General features: G+C 42.7%; 1 protein-coding gene across 1 annotated transcript in view; it reads left to right on the top strand.

The window, feature by feature from the left end:
• The window catches only part of NCKAP1L (NCK associated protein 1 like), a 397,914-nt gene that overhangs the window by 262,636 nt on the left and 112,392 nt on the right, over positions 1-22,886 (top strand). The window contains exon 26 of the mRNA XM_069758709.1: positions 1,692-1,772. Coding sequence (XP_069614810.1) covers positions 1,692-1,772 — 81 coding nt within the window. The remainder of the gene's footprint in view (positions 1-1,691; positions 1,773-22,886) is intronic.

Here is a 22,886-nt window from a genome sequence, read left to right as displayed (position 1 = left end):
TTCTCAGGCTGTGCTGAGTTGCATAGGGAGCGTTAGGCGCAATCCACAGCTGCCTCTAGTTGTGTTTGGAGAGGATCAGGAATTGCGGTCTGCAGAGTTCCCACGTCTCAGAGCTCGTTCTATTATTTTGGGTTATTGTCAGATCACTGTATGTGCTCTGATCGCTATGTACATTGTGTTACTGAATTGCCTATCACAACAAAAACGATAAGAACATATGTGATATGTCATGGGAAGTATTTCACATAGACACATCATTTTATTCAACCATTAGGTAATCTAGTAAATGGTTTAGGTGCCTGTTCTTTTCCCCAGCCATTTTTTATTCTGCAGTGTTAACTAGCCAATAGACTGCACCAATTATCCCATGTGTTTTGTAGCAAATAAACCACTGGAGACTAGACGGAGGTAGACATGACTTGGGGATGGGTGGACCTTTAACTCCTGCAGCTTTTGTTTTCATTGCGGTGTAGATTTTAAACAAGAGTGATATTGCTTTAGGAGGAAGGAGCTTAGTATGTTTGTGCCTGGTGTATTACTGTGAGGAGAGTGGGGCTTATATAAGGGAGGTAATTCTGGCTATCCCTCTTTCTCTCACAGGATGGACAAGAGGAAACATTACCCGCCCTGTTTATAATCTCTGTCCTAAAACCTTTTAATTATTGCTTGTATAATGATAAATGCTCTATTGTATTTTTGAAGTTACCATTGTATATCTTGAACCAGGTTACATTTTATATTGGCTATAAAGAGTTGTGATTTGCATTAACCTTCTAAGCCCAAGGGAAGGGCAATCCTTCAGCCATGGTTCCCTAGCGGTTTCCACCACAGGGGTTTTTTCCTCTCCGGAGTGCTATAGGATGATTCTTTGTGAGTTGGAGGTTTGCCAAGTTTAGTCCCATTAATGCTTTTGCAGGGACTTCTGTTTTTTAAGTTTACAAAAATGATTTAATTAAAAAAAAAGTGTCAAATGTGACTTGGAATTTATAACTTGTCACGGCTTTGCGGTTTAGGAGTTGAGTGGAAGTTGCAGACAAGTTAAGATGTAAAACCTCATGGTGGTGAGCAGGCTCGGCTTTGGTGGCCTGCCTCAAGGACGTTGTAATGGTAACGTTAATCGGGGCGGGCACAGTGGTTAAGCACAGGAGTGATGATAATAGGATCATTGGTGCCCTGAAAGTTTACAGGCTCTGCTTGAATGACAAGATAATACGTGCCACCCCTTTATGGCTGTCTGTCCTGGTGCTATATGTCAGACAGCTGGGGGTATCACAGTACTTGTGAATCCTAATGTACTAGCACTCCACCCGACTCCTACCATGATTATTTAATCCTGTGGCCATTTTGACAACCAAAATAACGTATTTTGTGTATTTATTTTAGTGCCTAGGTTTACAGTAGTTATGGTAGTTTTAAGAGGGAGTGGGGTCTGTCCCATATCCAAAAGTCATGATAAAAGGTGATAACGAGCTGCTGACATTAAATATAATCAGACCTTTATTGCAGAACTGCAAATTAAAGAATAAATGAAATGTAAATGTTTTTGACATTTTTCATGTTACAGGCTTGTTGTAGTTGACAAAAAAATTATGGATGTAGAATTGCTATATTATTTGTCTTTTTGTAAGTGCCCTACTTAACTGTTTTGTACAAAATTTAATATGACTTTTTGTCATGTGCTATCATGGCAGGTCTTCACAAACCACTGCCCCTATATGATGGGTCCAATTGAATTCCTCAAGGATTGTGTTACTCCTGATCTTGACATTCAGGTATGCTGAATTTACTCTGGTTGTTTATTTTAACAATGAAGAACAAATGGTGCCTTTAAATTATGCTCTGAGATACTGCTCTTCAATTCAGGTATTAGGGAGCTGTCCAGGACATGCTGGTGCTGAAGCGAACATAGCAATAAACCGGCATTACAGCCATCAACTTGCTCATAGATATTGAAAACCTAGTACTAAAATTGGATAAAGGGCTAGACTCGACTATAGGCAGCCTAACCCACTTGTGGGGCCAGAGGCATATTAGGCGCATGCCATCCAACCTTCTTAACAGTCCTAATGTGGTTCTTACTGCGATGACACTTAGTACCAGAAGATATCTTGATAAATGGCATGTAAATATGTTACCACAACTTAGAACATTTCCTTGTTTTTTTTATGTAAATATACTAAATTGAGCAATAATCAGCAGATCCTGGAATAACACTAAAGGTACCGTCACATTAAGCGATGCTGCAGCGATATAGACAACGAGCCGTTTGCTGGAGCGTCGCTGTTTAGGTCGCTAGGAGATGTCAAACACCGGCCACAGCTGAACAATGCAGGAGCGACCCAGTGACGTACTTATCGTTCTCGCTGGTTGTTCGCTCCATGAAAAACCATTGCAGGTATCATTGCTTTTGCTGTCAAACATAACGAATCACGCCGACCTGACGACTAAATAAAGTTCCGGACTTCTAACTACGACCAGCGATGTCACAGCAGGATCCTGATCGCTGCTGCGTGTGAAACTCAACAAGATCACTATCCAGGACGCTGCAACATCGCGGATCGCTGTCGTTCTCGTTGGAAAGTTGCTCAGTGTGAAGGTACCTTAGCTTCCACAATTGGATGTGTTTTTGATAAAATGTTCCTGTGCTGAGATAATCTTATAAATGTGTCCCTGCTGTGTACTGTGTAATGGCCGTGTCTGACCATACAGGAACATGGTCTGATCATACCACAGCTCCTGGCCTGAGGAAGACGCCCAAGAGAGTACACAAATAGGATAGCATGGGATCCCAGCAGATTTTTTTCTCTGAGGAAAGCATTTGCTGCTCATTTTTAAACATGTTTACCTCACAGAAAAAATTGCGGTGATCCCCTGCTGTCCTGTCTGTATACGCTCTTGTGCATTCTCCCCCTGCCCAATAGATGTGGTGTGATTATCTCGGCACAGGAACATTTTTAATTTTAACACATCCAATTGTGCAAATGATTATCATTCCAAGATCTATTCCTTAAAATGTACTTTGTGAGAAAACCACATTTGAGGCCCTGGATGAGAGCTCCAACCGCTATAAGAATATGTTAAGAAATGAATCATCACAGATTTTTGGACCTAAAGAACAACATTCCACAAAAAATGCAGTATCCCCATTCATATAATGGCTGTATCATTATGTTGTGGTGAGTACAATATTAAATTACGAATTTAAGTTAACCCATACTTGCCAACTTTGCACAAACATCCAGGGGGCTCCAGGATAAAAGGAAAGCCTCCTAGAAGAATTGTCAAATCTTCCAGTGGCTGACTAAACCTTTCTTAACCCCTTAGCGACCGCCGATACGCTTTTTAACGGCGGCCGCTAAGGGTACTTAAACCACAGCGCCGTTAATTAACGGCGCTGTGGAAAAAGTGAATAGCGCCCCCCAGAGTCGGATTTTCTCCGGGTCTCGGCTGCCGGGGGTAGCAGAGACACCAGAGAACATGATTCGGGGGGTTTTTAACCGACCCCGCATTTGCGATCGCCGGTAATTAACCGTTTACCGGCGATCGCAAAAAAAACCAAAACGCGATCTCTTTTTAATTTCTCTGTCCTCCGATGTGATCGCACATCGGAGGACAGAGAAAAGGGGTCCCATGTAGCCCCCCAATACTTACCTGTCTCCCCCGGTGCTCCTCGTGGCTCCCGGTGGGCGCCGCTATCTTGAAAATGGCGTGCGCCCGCCGGCCGGCCCCGCTAGAATCTTTGGGGTCTCGGCTGCCGGGGGTAGCCGAGACCCCAAAGAGCATGATCGGGGTCGGTTTTTCCGACCCCTGTTTTGCGATCGCCGGTAATTAACTGTTTATCGGCGACCGCTAAAAAAAAAAAAAAGTAAAGTGTAATTCTCTGTCCTCTGATGTGATCGCACATCAGAGGACAGAGAAATAGGGGGATTCGGGGACCCTAGCATACTCACCTGTGTCCCTGGATCCTCCTGCTGCTCCTCCTGGCTGCCGGGGAAAAGAAAATGGCGGGCGCATGCGCAGTGCGCCCGCCATCTGTCTCCATCTGCTGGCCGGCAGGAGAACAGCAGTTGGGGCTAAAATTAGGGGTAGGGTTAGGGCTAGGGTTAGGGGTAGGGTTAGGGTTAGGGCTAGGGTTAGGAGTAGGGTTAGGGCTAGGGTTAGGGGTAGGGTAAGGGGTAGGGTTAGGGCTAGGGTTAGGGTTAGGGGTAGGGGTAGGGTTAGGGTTAAGGCTAGGGTTAAGGCTAGGGTTAGGGGTAGGGTTAGGGTTAGGGCTAGGGTTAGTGGTAGGGGTAGGGTTAGGGGTAGGGGTAGGGGTAGGGTTAGGGTTAGGGCTAGGGTTAGGGTTAGGGCTAGGGCTAAATTTAGGGTTAGGGTTGGGGCTAAATTTAGGGTTAGGCTTCTTTCACACTTACATCGGTACGGAGCCGTCGCAATGCGTCGGCCCGACATACCGACGCACGTTGTGAAAATTGTGCACAACGTGGGCAGCGAATGTAGTTTTTCAACGCAGCCGCTGCCCAATCTATGTCCTGGGGAGGAGGGGCGGAGTTACGGCCACGCATGTGCGGTCAGAAATGGCGGATGCGACGTACAAAAAAAGCTTCATTGGACTTTTTTTGTGCCAACAGTCCGCCAAAACACAACTGATCCAGTGCACGACGGACGCGACGTGTGGCCATCCATCACGATCCATCGGCAATACAAGTCTATGGGCAAAAAACGCATCCTGTGGGCACATTTGCAGGATCCGTTTCTTGTCCAAAACTACGGATTGCGACGGATGCCAAACGACGCAAGTGTGAAAGTAGCCTTAGGGCTAGGGTTAGGGTTGGGGCTAAAGTTAGGGCTAGGGTTGGGGCTAAAGTTAGGGTTAGAGTTGGGATTAGGGTTAGGGTTTGGATTAGGGTTGGTATTAGGATTAGGGTTGGCATTAGGGTTACGCTTGGGATTAGGGGTAGGTTTGGGATTAGGGTTAAGGTTAGGGTTGTGATTAGGGGTGTATTGGGATTAGGGTTAGGTTTGAGGTCAGGGTTGAGATTAGGATTAGGGGTGTGTTGGATTTAGGGTTTTGATTAGGGTTATGGTTAGGGTTGACATTAGGGTTGTTTTGGGGTAAGGGTTGTGATTATGTTTAGGGTTAGTGATTAGGATTATGGATCAGGTTGGGATTAGGGTTAGGGGTGTGTTGGAGTTGGGTTGGAGCTAGAATTGGGGGGTTTCCACTGTTTAGGTACATCAGGGGGTCTCCAAACACGACAGCCAATTTTGCGCTCAAAAAGTCAAATGGTGCTCCCTCCCTTCTGAGCTCTGCCGTGCGCCCAAACAGTGGGTTACCTCCACATATGGGGCATCAGCGTACTCGGGATAAATTGGACAACAACTTATGAGGTCCAATTTCTCTTGTTACCCTTGTGAAAATAAAAACTTGGGGGCTACAAAATCTTTTTTGTGGAATTTTTTTTTTTTTATGACTCTGCATTATAAACTTCTGTGAAGCACTTGGGCATTCAAAGTTCTCACCACACATCTAGATAAGTTCCTTAAGGGGTCTAGTTTCCAAAATGGTGTCACTTGTGGGGGGTTTCCACTATTTAGGCACATCAGGGGCTCTCCAAACGCGACATGGCGTCTAATCTCAATTCCAGCCAATTCTACATTGAAAAAGTAAAACGGCATTCCTTCTCTTCCAAGCTCTGCGGTGCGCCCAAACAGTGGTTTACCCCCACATATTGGGTATCGACATACTCAGGAGAAATTGCGCAACAACTTTTGTGGTCTAATTTCTCCTGTTAACCTTGTGAAAATTAAAATTTGTGGGCAAAAAGATCATTTTTGTAGAAAAAATTCGATTTTTTTTTTTCAGGGCTCTACGTTATAAACTTCCGTGAAGCACCTGGGGGTTCAAAGTGCTCACCACACATCTAGATAAGTTCCTTAAGGGGTCTAGTTTCCAAAATGGTGACACTTGTGGGGGGTTTCCACTGTTTAGGCACATCAGGGGCTCTCCAAACGCGACATGGAGTCCAATCTCAATTCCAGCCAATTCTGCATTGAAAAAGTAAAACGGCACTCCTTCTCTTCCAAGCTCTGCGGTGTGCCCAAACAGTGGTTTACCCCCACATATTGGGTATCGACGTACTCAGGAGAAATTGCACAACAACTTTTGTGGTCTAATTTCTCCTGTTACCCTTGTGAAAATAAGAATTTGTGGGCGAAAAGATCATTTTTGTGTAAACAAAAGCGATTTTTTTTTTACGGCTCTACGTTATAAACTTCTGTGAAGCACTTGGGGGTTCAAAGTGCTCACCACACATCTAGAAAAGTTCCTTAAGGGGTCTAGTTTCCAAAATGGTGTCACTTGTGGGGAGTTTCCACTGTTTAGGCACATCAGGGGCTCTCTAAACGTGACATGGCGTCCCATCTCAATTCCAGCCAATTCTGCATTGAAAAAGTCAAACGGCGCTCCTTCACTTCTCAGTTCTGCGGTGCGTCCAAAAAGTGGTTTACCCCCACATATGGGGTATTGGCGTATTCAGGAGAAATTGCATAACAAAATTTATGGTTACATTTCTGTTTTTACACATGTGAAAATAAAAAAAATGGTTCTGAATTAAGATGTTTGCAAAAAAAAGTTAAATGTTCATTTTTTCCTTCCACATTGTTTCAGTTCCTGTGAAGCACGTAAAGGGTTAATAAACTTCTTGAATGTGGTTTTGAGAACCTTGAGGGGTGTAGTTTTTAGAATGGTGTCACACTTCATTATTTTCTATCATATAGACCCCTCAAAATGACTTCAAATGTGATGTGGTCCCTAAAAAAAAATGGTGTTGTAAAAATGAGAAATTGCTGGTCAACTTTTAACCCTTATAACTCCCTAACAAAAAAAATTTTGTTTCCAAAATTGTGCTGATGTAAAGTAGACATGTGGGAAATGTTATTTATTAACTATTTTTTGTGACATATCTCTCTGATTTAAGGGCATAAAAATACAAAGTTTGAAAATTGCAAAATTTTAAAAATTTTCACCATATTTCCGTTTTTTTCATAAATAATCACAAGTAATATCGAAGAAGTGTTACCACTAACATGAAGTACAATATGTCACGAAAAAACAATCTCAGAATCAGCGGGATCAGTTGAAGCGTTCCAGAGTTATAACCTCATAAAGTGACAGTGGTCAGAATTGCAAAAATTGGCCTGGTCATTAAGTACCAAATTGGCTCTGTCACTAAGGGGTTAAAGGACTATCCACTACTTAGACAACCCTTTCTTAAACAAATTAATTATTAATGTATAGTGCAAAAAAAAGTTTTTGTGTAGTGGAAAACCCCTTTAAAACAGAGTATCTAGGAGGTTTCTTCAGTTAGAGTAAATGGAAAAGGAATTATCAAAGTGCAAAAAGGCTTAGAAGTGATGTAGAAGAGATGCAAAGAGGCGTCATCTGAAAAGTGTGTATTCCTGTATTGAAGCTTCTACCAAAAAGTTGGGAGGCATGAGTTAAGGTGACCTGCTCCACCCCTGACATTAAATAAATGTCACACTTTCTTCTTATTAGTTATTGTGACTATACATTAGAGTTGTATGGTCACTAGTGATGAGCGAACGTGTTCAGATAAGTTATTATCCGAGCACGCTTGTGCGCTAACCAAGTGTCTTTGGCGTACATGAATAATATGTTCGAGTCCCGGTGCCTGCATGTCTTGTGGCTGTACGACAGATGCAACAATTGCCTAACAAGCAATCCCTGCATGTGTTGCGGCTGTTGAAGAACCGAGAGACATGCAGGCGCGAGGACTCGAACATATTAGTCACGTACGCCAAAGACACTCGGTTAGCTCACAACTTATCCGAGCACGCTCGCTCATCACTAATAGTCACATATAAAGTTGAGGTTTTGCATTAACCCAAACATTGCTATGTTGACAGACAGCCTTCAGTCATATTTATCACATACTTCATAGCATTTAGTTTCTATGGTTACATATTCTGTAGTTTAACAAGCAATTTAACAAATACATTTTCCTATTTCATTGCCGATCTCCCACACCTCACGTCTCATTTAACCTACTACAATTAAATTCATACATAATAATAGTAATATACTGGTATATACTGTAGATATGTCTAAAGTAGAAAGGGGGAGGGATGTTTAGTCAAAAAGAAATCTGACAGTTGCCCGGCCCCTTATCAAATTGATATCAAAGTGATATCAAAGTGTATCAAAGTGATATTAAAGTGTATTAAATAGATATCATCTGGATATTGTAGTGTATCAAAGTGTATTAAATTGATTACTGACACGATTCCCAGTAATCAAAGTGAAACAAAGTGCAATATCTCTTTTATAAGTCAATTGATACGTTAATCAGAATTGTTTCATTGTGCCTATTTATAGGGACAATAATTATTCTCTTTTCCAGACTTTTTGATACACCTATTATTACACCCGCAGAATAATATTAGTCCTTGTGCGAACTGATGTTTTGTCGGTTTGAACTTAGACCGAAAATATGGCCGTCTGCATGAGCACAGCACTAGGACACAGCGCAGGTGAAATCCAAGTTGGTAAAAAAACAAATGCCTTCACCATACCAAACATATTTTTAGCTTACCTGACCTAATCACTAAGTGATATTTAATACTCACCCTGTCGCTCTGTGGAGGGACACTGATAGTGAAAAATTAGCCATTATCACGTTGGATGATGCTGATAGAAGCTTTTACACTTACCCCCTCATAACTGTCTTTTATTCACTACTAAGCTGCCATTCAACAAGTCATAGCACGCAGTGGGAGGTAGAAGGGTAAGTATATTTTATAGTCTAATCTGAAAGATGGAATACTGTAGTTTAGGAGAGTGGTTTGGGGTTCAGTATTACTATCAGGCAACAGGCATCTAAGTATAATTAAGAGGCCTAAGCTCTGATATTAATAGTGGTGTCTGCTCTATAGTTTCATAGTTTTATGGGGTGTTTAAATTTATTACAGGATCTGTTTTCAGGTTCTAAAGCTTGAAATCATTTTAGGGGTTTGTTACCATTAGAGACACTGAATATATTTATTGGGTCTAATATTATTGTAAGGGATATGAAAAGATATTTAAACATGCCCTTTATATAAGCCTTGTCCCCTTTTGCTGTCAGCTGCCGCTCACCCATTGAAGGGCTGACCCCGTGAAGTAAACTTCTTAACAAGTATGTGTTGTGGATTCTGTTTTTGGGCTCCCTCTGGTGGTTACAGATGGTACTGGGTGACTTGTGTTCTCTGCGGTCTCTGGTGTCCACCTGTTCTATCAGGATATGGGAGTTTCCTATTTAACCTGGCTTTCTTGTCATTTCCTCGCCGGCGATCAATGTAATCAGTGTGTCTTGTTACCTCTGCTATCCGCTTCAGTAATCTTCAGGACAAGCTAAGTTTTTGATTTTCCTGTTCCACGTTTTGCTTTATTTTTGTTTTAGTCCAGCTTGCAGTTATGTGATTCCTTGTTGCTGGTTGCTCTAGTGGGCTGATATTACTCCTCATGTTCCATGAGTTGGCACATGAGTTCAGGTAATTTCAGGATGGTTTTTTGTAGGGTTTTTCGCTGACCGCGCAGTTCACTTTTGTATCCTCTGCTATCTAGTTTTAGCGGGCCTCATTTTGCTGAATCTGTTTTCATTACTACGTATGTGCTTTCCTCTCATTTCACCGTCATTACATGTGGGGGGGCTGCTATTTCTGTGGGGTGTTTCTCTGGAGGCAAGAGAGGTCTTTGTTTCTTCTAATAGGGGAAGCTAGTCCTTCGGCTGGCGCGAGAATCATCGTAGGCACGTTCCCCGGCTACTGCTAGTGTTGTGAATTAGGTTCAGGATCGCGGTCAGCTCAGTTTCCATCGCCCTAGAGCTTGTTCTGTTTTTTGTGTGCTTGTCCTTTTGTGATCCCCTGCCATTGGGATCATGACAGTATGATGCAAAACTTCTTTTTGCTTAGGCAAGATGTAGTCTCAACAGGTCTAAATAATTGCCAAAGGCTTAGCACCAGGAGCGTACATAGGCCGAAAAGGGCGCCTGTACAGGAGCAATTTATGGGCCCTTTGCAAGTGAAAACTCGCCTTCTTCTGTCACGCCCTGGCACGGTACATGAAAGAGTGGGTCATGGCTGGGTGTTGGTGTTATTGTTGTGTGGGCCTTATGCACGTGCAGGTTGCCTTTAGCTGATAATGTTGGCTGGCCAGGACCACGAATTCCACAGTTTAATAAAGGAGACTTCTATCCAAACATGGAGACTTTACTGAACTTGATAAGGGTTATGTACAAGGGATAGCAGGTACACTGTCTTAGAGGGGTTGTCCACTCCTAGGACAACCCCTTCTTGATCAAAATGTTTGGCCCCCTTAAAATAATAAAGCCTATACTCATATCCTGTGCCAGCACCGTTCCCACGGTGTAGGCGCTTGCTTTCCCTGTTCTACCGTGCAGTGTTGTGACACATGACACCAGCGCTCAATTATCGCTAGCATCACTGTCTCCGCCTTCGGACAAATCGAATATGAAGAGAAAACCAGAGATAAGATGCAGCTCGGACTAGCTCTTCATGTTTGATTTGTCCAAAGGAGGGGACAGTGACACCATCACTGATTGGGCACCGGCGTCACATGTCACTACAACAGCACGGAAGCCCAGAGAGTACTAGTGCCGACACCGCAGGTAATGACACCAGCACAGGAGGTGAGTATAAGCTTTATTATTTTATCGTGGCCAAGCGAGAGGAATGAGAACAAGTTGTCCAAGTTGAACAACTCCTTTAAGCATGTTTCCTTCACAGTAAAAAGCCTTTTCATTCCCACTATAGCCTTCCTCTGTAGGTTACTCCAGGGCTCTGCATCTTATCTGTTTCGTCTTTCCGTGGCCACAACCCAGATTGTAGGCCACAGTCCTTATCAGTGCATTTTTCTCCACTCGCTCAGCAGTTCCACTATGGACGCCCTGGATTTACTGCTCGAGACCCAGACTAGTCTCATGCTCTCAGTCCTCTTTAGGTCCGTTACCTAAAGCAAGCTCTCGGGTATCTCATGACTCACCGTCTTATCTGATATTGCCTTTTGCAAGGTCTCTCAATCTCATCAGTAACTCTCTTTAGGATCTCGCAATTCCTCACTTCAGTCTCTTCTAGTTGTGGATCAACCCATGGCAGCACTGCATACTTGTCACTCTAACTCTATTAATGAAGCACTGTCCTGTCCCTATCACTAAGCCCTCCCCCTGTGGGCTAGTTTCAAAATGTAACTACTTCTGACCTTGCTGTCTATTGCTGGGCAGAACTTCCCTACACTATATGTTATGCATAATATACTAACAACACTTATCACACTTTTTGCAATACACAGTCAAACACCACAATGCAGTACAATTCACATGATACAATATATACAAAGATGCATGACACAATACACATGACGGAATTGGTGTCTTCAGGGGCAGGAACGTGACAGTACAGTCGATCACCCTTACAGTTGCACTAATGATATATCCACCCCTGCTTTTGCACTGGCTAGCAGACCCTTTAATATGTAGCAGAGAGGCTGGCGATGGTGGCTTTTAGACATGAGTGTCTGCCACACTGTTATTTCCAGCAGCCTGCATTCTACCATAATGAGCATGATATCTCTGAATATTCTGTTGAAAAAAAATAATAATAATGGGACGTAGGTTCATCAAGAATCAATGTGTCCTATGATATACAATTATGGGAAACATTCATTAAAATTCTGCCTGAAAATCTCAGCTGTTGTGAAGAATTGGGCTGGTGATGACCAATTAACCAATAAATACTGACTTTCTCATTATTCACTGTTCACTATTGATTGCCCGGTAATAAAATGAGAATATTTATGCCATGAATCAAAGGCATTTACTCTAGTGTCAGGCTTAATAGAACATTTGCAATAAAACTGCTGTACTTTGATGCGTGTAACAATCTGGTCAGTGCATAAATGCATATTAGACTATCTTACAACGCCGCTCCCCTCTTCTAGGCTATTTATTCATAATAAGGGATTGTAGTTTAGTTTTGTGCACTGAGCCACCTGCTGTTGTCATAATCAGTACTTCCAAATGGGCTGCATAAATGTGTTTTCCATACTGAGCTCTGTGCCCGCAGCCAGCAGTGACATATCGGAGCCATAAACATGTGCACTTGACCTCTAATGTTTGCTGAATGCCGTTAGTTATTGGAACATGCCATATGTGCAGAAGGAACGTCGACTCTTACAGTAGGAGAGTAGGGAGATTAGCACATTGTCTGTGTCGCTGAGCCATGGTGAACAGCTTTAATATATTTATGTCACAGGGAGCAGTGAAAAGACAAGGAGAAAAATGATGAGATCTGAAGGAGCAGTAGGAGGCTGAGTACCTGAAAATTGGCTGTAGAGTTATATGACTGACGGCGAAAACCATTCTCGACTCAAAGCTTGTGCTTTAAAGGACGAGCGATAAACAGTGCAGAGTAAAAGCGAGACTGACCAAGCCATCTTTAGAAGCATACGCCAAGCAATGGGTACATCCCAACTGGATTAGAACAACCATAGTGGTTTTGTAAGGTGGTGAAGGAATCCCCTAGCTATATAGTATTGAAAAGTGTGTAGCATTGCATTTTTATGTTATAAAATGTAGGTGTGTTGTATAATAAATGGGCCAATATGTTAAAGACAGAATGGGCATTGTAGATTGGACTGGTGTAATGATGACCCTGAGTGACACAGGGAGCAATGACTCCACATGGTTTACTGATATATGTACAGTATAGACCAAAAGTTTGGACACACCTTCTCATTTAAAGATTTTTCTGTATTTTCATGACTATGAAAATTGTACATTCACACTGAAGGCACCAAAACTATGAATTAACACATGTGGAATTATATACTTAACAAAAAAGTGTGAAACAACTGAAATGATGTCTTATATTCCTTTTGGTCTGTACTGTATATACAGCAGTACTGCTTATCCTTATCCTTCCAATGCTCAGTGTTGAGGAGGGAGCGCAGGCGAGCAGCTAGCAGACATCTACAGACTGTGGTCTTGATTCATTAAGGAATAGATGAAAGAATAATGGCTACTTTATTCAGGTATCACATGAGAAACAGAGTAATGAACAAATGAACAAACAAGTAACATCTGTTTCATGTGAATATATGCTTCTCCCAGCTCTTCCAGAAGAAGCGTGCATTCATGCGAAACAGCTGTTGCTCTTTTGTTCATGTCTCTGTTCCTCATGTGATGACCAAATAAAGTTGCCTTTTCACCCATATGACATTGGTGAGTGCCGCTTTCTACAGTTTCTTTCATCTATTCAACCAATATCAAGAAGTATTTCAAGCAGAGAACCACAAGATCTGGTTTATCTCAAATGTTATTGTTTGATTCCACGTCCCAAGTTTTTCTGTGATGTGGCTGTGATAGCAGTGCCGTGCCAGCATTTTTGCCTTCATATTTTCCTGATTCTTTGAGACTAGCGTTTGATATACCAGTCTTAAAGAAGCAGTCCTCCCATCAACCTTTTTATCCTCTTAATATATTGCAGTCATCATATTATATAGCACTGTGTACTTACAGTTGCTCATTTTGCCTTTCCACCCAGCTAATTCTTCTCTTTTCTCTGCTCTATGTATAAACAGGAAGTTTTTTCCGTGCATGAATCATTCCCCTCTTCTGACCTAGCTGTACCCTCCTCACCAATGTCAAGAACGCTTGCAGTGATTCATGACTCATTAAGGGAATAGAGACTTCCTGTTTCTATGTAAAGCTAAGAAGCCTTCAGCTAGACTTTTTAAATCACATGATGTCAAAGACCTAATGGAAAAGAGAAAAATTATCTGGGTAGAAAGGCAAAATGAGCAATTGTAAGTACAAAGTGCTATATAGTATGATGGCAATATGTTAAGAGAACAAAAATATTGATGGGAGAAGTGCTTCTTTAATGATTGGGGCACTGGAGTAAGATTCGCCTAATTGATTAAGAGGTGTGCACCTATTTAATGATTTTAGTGCGTCTTTCAACTATCATGCCCCACCACCAGAAATGTATGACAGCCTGGCTGGTGTACATTATGATGAATTTTTTGGCGATGCTTAACCATGCTCATTGCACGCTATTTCTGCCCACTTATATAGAGTTGGTGGAGCTGGCCAGGACTGGCGAAAAACTGGTTCAACTGTCGCAACATGTTTGTGCAATTCTGATTTTTTACCAACATTTTGCGGCATTTCAAGCAGTTTAACACCAGAATTCAAGGCCTAAGTCTGTGCTGATGGCATATATCCTGAAACAGTGAGATCCCACAGACAGCTGCATAGAGGAGATGATGCCCTATTTTATCTGCTTGATTCGAGAAGATAGTGACAGCATCATCCATACTACATGGGCCTTACTCTTACTCTGCCGACTGTTGGAAATGTTTAAGGTTACCATTCCTCTCCTTGGGAATGAATGCAACATTTTGCAAAGTTCTCCAATGCCTACTTGAGGTGCATAAGTCATTCTGCCGTACAGCAGAACATCAGTTCTTGTGAATATGCAATGATATCTCATCTTAAGAGTATACTAATATTTGACATGACAGTCAACCATCACATTACAGAAATAATGGCTTTATTCATATACAGTAGATCTCACAGTGAAGTCGTTCTGCAACTTAGTCATTTTATAACTTGACATGTCAGAGCACTGGGATGAGATGAGCTGCCCAGTGCAATATATGGAGTAGGACCCAGGAGTTTAAAAGGACAACTCTGTGTGTAAGTAAATCTCATGACCGTGGTATCTGACTGATGAGCTGTACACTGCAACAGGAAAATAACTGAAGCTAGATAAGCAGCTAAAACAAATATCAACACTAAGGCCGGTGCTAGACGGCAACCTTAGCTGCGACTCAGTCTTAAATTGTTCTATGCCATTGTTACATTGCAGCACAATGTAGGTGAGTGTATTTGACTCCTAAAGTACCACGACAACAGCAAGCAAGTTGCAAACATTTCAACTGGTTCCCACTTTTTGCAACTTGCTTGTCACGATTGGGCAGCAATGCGACTCCTTTCACCTGTACGGCGATGTACCCTCTCCAATATCAATCTATGCCTTGGCCAAAGTTGGGTCTATGTCATGATCCCAATGGCAGGGGATCACAAAAGGACAAGCACACAAAAAACAGAACAAGCTCTAGGGTGATGGAAACTGAGCTGACCGCGATCCTGAACCTAATTCACAACACTAGCAGTAGCCGGGGAACGTGCCTACGATGATTCTAGACGTCTCGCGCCAGCCGAAGGACTAGCTTCCCCTATTAGAAGAAACAAAGACCTCTCTTGCCTCCAGAGAAACACCCCACAGAAATAGCAGCCCCCCACATGTAATGACGGTGAAATGAGAGGAAAGCACATACGTAGTAATGAAAACAGATTCAGCAAAATGAGGCCCGCTAAAACTAGATAGCAGAGGATACAAAAGTGAACTGCGCGGTCAGCGAAAAACCCTACAAAAAACCATCCTGAAATTACCTGAACTCATGTGCCAACTCATGGAACACGAGGAGTAATATCAGCCCACTAGAGCAACCAGCAACAAGGAATCACATAACTGCTAGCTGGACTAAAACAAAAATAAAGCAAAACGTGGAACAGGAAAATCAAAAACTTAGCTTGTCCTGAAGATTACTGAAGCGGAAAGCAGAGGTAACAAGACACACTGATTACATTGATCGCCGGCGAGGAAATGACAAGAAAGCCAGGTTAAATAGGAAACTCCCATATCCTGATAGAACAGGTGGACACCAGAGACCGCAGAGAACACAAGTCACCCAGTACCATCTGTAACCACCAGAGGGAGCCCAAAAACAGAATCCACAACAGGTCTAGCTTCGGCCTTAGTTTCACATTAAGGACCAGATGCACCAAACATTTTCTGCCAGAACACAAGTGTAAATGTGTTTGAAATGTTGCAATTTATGGTGTTTTTATGCCAGTTCCAAACAACTTGAGCAACTAACTTTTTAAAAAATGGGTAAATCTTAACCGAGAGAGGGCATGGCCAACCATAGCCAACAAATTCATCATAATTTACACCACAAAAATGGTGTAAATTATGGCAGAAATGTTCCCCACTCCCATTTCTGTTGTGATAGATGGAAATTAAACTAAATTCGCTAAGATGTTGATGCCGCTCAATGAATGTGGTGCATTTTATTCCAGCACGCTCTTCATTAAAATTGGCGTACAGAATGTCAGTGTTGAAGAATCAGGGCCATAATGATTGTCGGGAAAATACTGAGATTTTTTTTCTAGTTGCATTTTCCTATTTTTTTACATTTTTTTGCTAGTGATAGATGTAAAATGAGAATGAAACACAAGCTGTGTTTCTTTTCTGCTGTTTTTACTCAAGTTTTAGGAGTCAATGATGGTTCTACGAGCACAGCATGAACTAGGAATAATTTTTATTGTATGCTTTTCCCAGAAGCTTCTCTATAGAAAAAATATACCTAAAATATATTTATCAAGAATACATAAATAAGAACCTCTGTTCAAACCAAACACCCTTGTAAAAAAAAAAAAATAGATGTCACGATCTTTGGTTTTACAAGCCACAAAATCTGTGTGTGAAAGACAGCATAGGATGAATCAACAACTCCTTCAGTAAAGGCATCTGTAAGGACATCTGGGGTTGCAAAGTTTCTTCAAAAGCTTTTTCTGAACAGACCTTCGATACAGATTTGTCACTTTTCCATTACAATATCCGGCCCCTTCCCTTTATACTTTTTTTTATCCACTGTGTAATCTCTTGTACATCCACAAGAGAGCATTGCGTTCTTATATATCCACTGGCATGGAGTAGAGAGCACCTCAGCCCACTTAGTGCCCAGATTCATCAAGCTCAATTAAAGCCACTAATGTAATGTAAAGCCAGGATGATCATTATGTTCTCTCTGTATTCACTTAAGTAATTACATGCAAAAATAACAACCATAATTGAGCAGATCAGCAAGGTCTAGATGTCAGGTTTCTTAAATAAAATAATATATTATCTCATTGGAAATAAGGAACGGTTATAGGTAATTGTATTCTGGGCCAAACTCAAGCATATGCCCAAATCAAGCTCAATGTCCAACTTATGGTACTTAGGATGTCTAAACTCAGTCTCCCACTGTACTGCCACTAGTAAGTGGACTTACTTGCACTCAGACATTCATAGTGTATCCATAGTATATTTTGATAGGTTGGCATGCCGCCGAAAATGAGAATGGGGATTTCCAGACCACCGTCATCACCGTCATCACTGACGAAGTTCCTGTCTGCCACGTCCAATTGGAGAAGAAAATGAAAGTGTCTTTCCACTAAAGTCTGTAAACGTTACGGAAACTGATGTAGATATCTAATATATATATATATATATTCTTTAAAAGGGTCTTCTAGCCCCATGAAATCTTTTGCAAACATCTGGCAATGGCATAAGATCAGCAAACCAGTAATCCTCCCCTAAACAATCCCATGCCAGGACTTCTCTGGTACCCTAATAGTCTCTGATTTATCAGCCCCAGTGCAAATCTAGAGCAGTCAACACCACTGCAATCAATAATTAGCATGGGTCTATATGGCCACATGGCAACATGTTGAATTCGATGGCCTCAAAGAGGTATTCCCATCTCCAAGATCCTATCCCAACATGTAGTAGGTGTGATATTAATAATATTAGCAAATGCCTCCAATTAGAAATGTAGTATAGTTCTTCTGATTCACTATGTCACTTACCTCATGTGCAGGGCATAGCTGTAGCTTAGGTATCCATGATTATGACCACTCATATAGTGACAGTTATTTAACTGTCAGTGGTCATCACCATGGATACCTAATCTGCTGTAATGCCCTGCACATGGGGTAATCGACATAGCAAATCTGAAGAACTATGCTATATTTCTAATTGGAGGTATTTGCTAATATTATTATTATTACTAATAATCTTTATTAATAATAATCTTTATTTATATAGCGCCAACATATTCCGCAGCGCTTCACAGTTTAACAGTTTCAAACACAAAAGTGTTTGTACTACACCTACTACATATTGAGATAAGATCTTGGAGATGGGAATACCCCTTTAAGTCTACCTGCAGCCTTGAAAACTATGAAACTATCTACTATTAATTGTCTAAGGGTCACTTCCGTCTGTCTGTCTGTCTGTCACAGATAGTCATTGGTCGCGGCCTCTGTCTATCATGGAAATCCAAGTTGCTGATTGGTCGTGGCAAAACAGCCACGACCAATCAGCGACGGGCACAGTCCGGCGGCAACATGGCCGCTCCTTCCTCCCCGCAGTCAGTGCCCCCTCCATACTCCCCTCCGGTCACCGCTCACACAGGGTTAATGGCAGCGTTAACCGACCTCGCTATGCCGCGGTGTAACGCACTCGGTTAACGCTGCTATTAACCCTGCGTGACCAAGGTCTTTCTATTGATGCTGCCTATGCGGCATCAATAGTAAAAAGATCTAATGTTAAAAATAATTAAAAAAATAAAAAATCGTTATATACTCACCGTCTGTCGGCCCCTTGGATCCACAACAGGCCTTTCCCGCACGCGATGCTCCGGTAACTGGTCCATGCTGAGATCTCACGAGATGATGACGTAGCGGTCTCGCGAGACCGCTACGTCATCATCTCGCGAGACCGCAATGCACTCTTCAGACCGGAGCGCGCGCGGACTCAGCGTCGGTTACCGCTTCGCTTGGTTCCGGGAGCTCCGGAAGGTGAGTATATAACTATTTTTTATTTTAATTCTTTTTTTTAACAGGGATATGATGCCCACATTGCTATATACTACGTGGGCTGGGCAATATACTACGTGGGCTGGGCAATATACTACGTGGGCTGGGCAATATACTACATGGGCTGTGCAATATACTACGTGGGCTGTGCAATATACTACGTGACTGGGCAATATACTATGTGGCTGGGCAATATACTACGTGGCTGGGCAATATACTACGTGGCTGGGCAATATACAGTTAGGGCCAGAAATATTTGGACAGTGACACAATTTTCGCGAGTTGGGCTCTGCATGCCACCACATTGGATTTGAAATGAAACCTCTACAACAGAATTCAAGTGCAGATTGTAACGTTTAATTTGAAGGGTTGAACAAAAATATCTGATAGAAAATGTAGGAATTGTACACATTTCTTTACAAACACTCCACATTTTAGGAGGTCAAAAGTAATTGGACAAATAAACATAACCCAAACAAAATATTTTTATTTTCAATATTTTGTTGCAAATCCTTTGGAGGCAATCACTGCCTTAAGTCTGGAACCCATGGACATCACCAAACGCTGGGTTTCCTCCTTCTTAATGCTTTGCCAGGCCTTTACAGCCGCAGCCTTCAGGTCTTGCTTGTTTGTGGGTCTTTCCGTCTTAAGTCTGGATTTGAGCAAGTGAAATGCATGCTCAATTGGGTTTAGATCTGGAGATTGACTTGGCCATTGCAGAATGTTCCACTTTTTGGCACTCATGAACTCCTGGGTAGCTTTGGCTGTATGCTTGGGGTCATTGTCCATCTGTACTATGAAGCGCCGTCCAATCAACTTTGCAGCATTTGGCTGAATCTGGGCTGAAAGTATATCCCGGTACACTTCAGAATTCATCCGGCTACTCTTGTCTGCTCTTATGTCATCAATAAACACAAGTGACCCAGTGCCATTGAAAGCCATGCATGCCCATGCCATCACGTTGCCTCCACCATGTTTTACAGAAGATGTGGTGTGCCTTGGATCATGTGCCGTTCCCTTTCTTCTCCAAACTTTTTTCTTCCCATCATTCTGGTACAGGTTGATCTTTGTCTCATCTGTCCATAGAATACTTTTCCAGAACTGAGCTGGCTTCTTGAGGTGTTTTTCTGCAAATTTAACTCTGGCCTGTCTATTTTTGGTATTGATGAATGGTTTGCATCTAGATGTGAACCCTTTGTATTTACTGTCATGGAGTCTTCTCTTTACTGTTGACTTAGAGACAGATACACCTACTTTTTTTTTTTTTTAATTCAAATAAATTTTTATTAAGAATAACAAGGCAATTAACATGTTACATTTACATTTTCAATATAGAGTATTTCCCCCCCCTCCCCCTTCAAACAGCCCCCTTCGATCCCAAAGCCCCCCACCCCCACCCCACAAAGCAGCTCATCTGGTTAATTACTACCATCATTAAAACAATAGAGTATCTAATCCCTCAACCATTCGTATAAGCCACACTTCACATTACTATCCCATAGCAATCCATGGAGACCACATTTTATTGAACGTTTCAGTTTTCCCTTTCTTCTTATAAATCCCTTTTTCTAGTGTCAGGCCCTGTTTCACATACTGGAGGAACTCTCCTCTTGACGGCGGCTCTTCCCTAATCCAGTTTCTAGCTATCACCTTCCTAGCCATATACAACAATCTGGCTATAGCTATCTTTAGGTGTTTATCCACTCCAATCTCATCCACACATCCCAACAAACAGACAACTGGATCCCTTGGCACCGTGCATCCATACGCACCTTCCATACGACTCAAAACTACCACCCAGAAGGCAGCCAACCTCGGACATGTCCATATCATATGGAAAATGTCTGCATCCGTAGACTTACACCTCGGACATTCAGAGTCATTACGCAATCCTGCCTTATATAGCACCATCGGAGACCTATAAACTCTGTGTATCACATAGAGCTGTGACAGTCTATACGGTTCACTCAGCGACAGTCTTGGGATCCATTCCAACACCGACTCCCAAGTCTCGTTATCTATTGGGCCCAAATCCCTTTCCCATTTAGCTCTTGCCATTATTGGAAACCCCAATAGAAAAGTGTGCAACAGATCCCTGTACAGAGTGGATATGACTCCTCCAGTCGTCCCATCATTACACACATACTCCAGTACTATATCCTTTTGAATCCTAATACCTCCGTTCCTACCCTGAGCTCCAAAGGCATGCCTCATCCGCAAATATTGATACTCCCCTGCAGACCCAAGACCAAATTCCGCCTGCAATTGGGAAAATGATTTCAGTTCACCTTGTTCAATTATTTGATACACATACTGAATCCCTTTGCCCAACCACTCTATCAGTACCCCCAATGCCTCAAATTCTTTCAGATTGTTATTATGCCATAGCGGCGAGTATCTAGTCAAGTCCGTGATCCCACGTATGTGCCTCAATCTACTCCACAGCTTGCGTATCAACAGCAAAGTCGGATATAGCTTCCCCAAACTCTCGAAGGATCCATCCTCCAAACATTGCACCACTGGCCTTCTTTTTGTCACCACCTCCATCAACCGCTGTACTGCCCCAGATGACCCCTCATGCGCCCAGCCCCTTAAATGCTGACTCTGGGCTGCAAGAAAGTACAACTCAGGGTTAGGCAATGCCAGACCCCCATCATCCTTGGGTCGCTGAAGTGTCTCCAGTTTGATACGCGGATGCTGCCTCCCCCAAATCAGATTCCTAAACAGAGAGTTGATCTGTCTAAATTTCCCACGTGGTATCCAAACCGGCGCATTGTGAAGAATATACAGTATTTTCGGCATCAGAATCATTTTGATAAGATTCACCCTGCCTACCACAGACAAATGTAGCTTAAGCCATGCATCCGCTTTTGCCTTGAGGGCACCCAAGATTGGAGTCAGATTCTCATGTATATAGTCAGTGACCGGCATAGATACCCATATTCCCAGGTACTTAAATTTACTCGTCACCTCCAGTCGCCTGTCCTCCAATGGCTCCCCATCCACATCGTCCACCTTAAACAAGATAGACTTACTCCAATTTATCCTAAGTCCCGACACTGATCCGAATCGTTCAATAATCCCAATGGCTCCCTCCAAGGATGCAACCGGGTCAGCCAGAAACAACAAAATATCATCCGCATACAACGCCACCCTTTCTTCAATCACCCCATATTTAAACCCCGTCATCTCATCAGACTGTCGAAGCGTAGCGGCCAGTGGTTCCACCGCCAGAGCAAACAAAAGGGGGGAAAGCGGACACCCCTGTCTCGTCCCTCTAGCCAATTGTATGGTCCGTGACAACTCCCCGTTTACCCTAACCCTGGCCATCGGCATCGAGTACATTAATTGAATCCATGATATGAACTGCGGTCCAAACCCCATTCTTCGCAACACCTGCCAGAGATACCCCCACTCCACACTATCGAACGCCTTGTGAGCGTCTAAAGATGCAATAACTCTCTGGCCACAGTTATCGGCTTTGAGTTGCAAGTTCATATACAGCCTTCGTAAGTTGATCGCAGTTGATCTATCAGGCATAAAGCCAGACTGGTCTGAGTGTATCAGGCCAGAAATAACACTTGTCAACCTCATCGCCAACACCTTAGCCAGGAGTTTAACGTCGATAGTAAGCAAAGAAATTGGCCGATATGAATCCGGCTGTGTCGGGTCTTTCCCCTCCTTTGGAATCACCACTATTGTGGCCTCCCGCATAGATGCCGGTAGCCCTCCACCATTCGTAGCCTCTTCCAAGACCGCCTTCAATTTAGGGATCAACACTTCCCCCAAGCTTTTATAAATTTCGGCAGGAAATCCGTCTACGCCAGGCGCCTTCCCATTAGCCATCGACTGCAATGCCTGTCCCAGTTCCTCCTCCGTAATGGGAGCCTCCAAATCCTCCCTAGCTGTGTCACTCAGCCTCGGGAGCTCCAACTCCTCAAGGAACGCCACCGTGTCCTCCATTGACCCATCTACCCGAGAGGAGTATAAGTCTGCGTAAAAATCTGCAAAAGTCTCCAAAATCTCTGAAGTCTCAGAAACAGCAACACCACTCCCAGTCACCAACGAGTGAACAAAGGAAGTATTTCTCTGGGTAGA

Source organism: Ranitomeya imitator, chromosome 3, assembly GCF_032444005.1.
Source record: "Ranitomeya imitator isolate aRanImi1 chromosome 3, aRanImi1.pri, whole genome shotgun sequence".
Classification (NCBI taxonomy): domain Eukaryota; kingdom Metazoa; phylum Chordata; class Amphibia; order Anura; family Dendrobatidae; genus Ranitomeya; species Ranitomeya imitator.
This window is presented reverse-complemented; position numbering and strand designations above follow the sequence as displayed.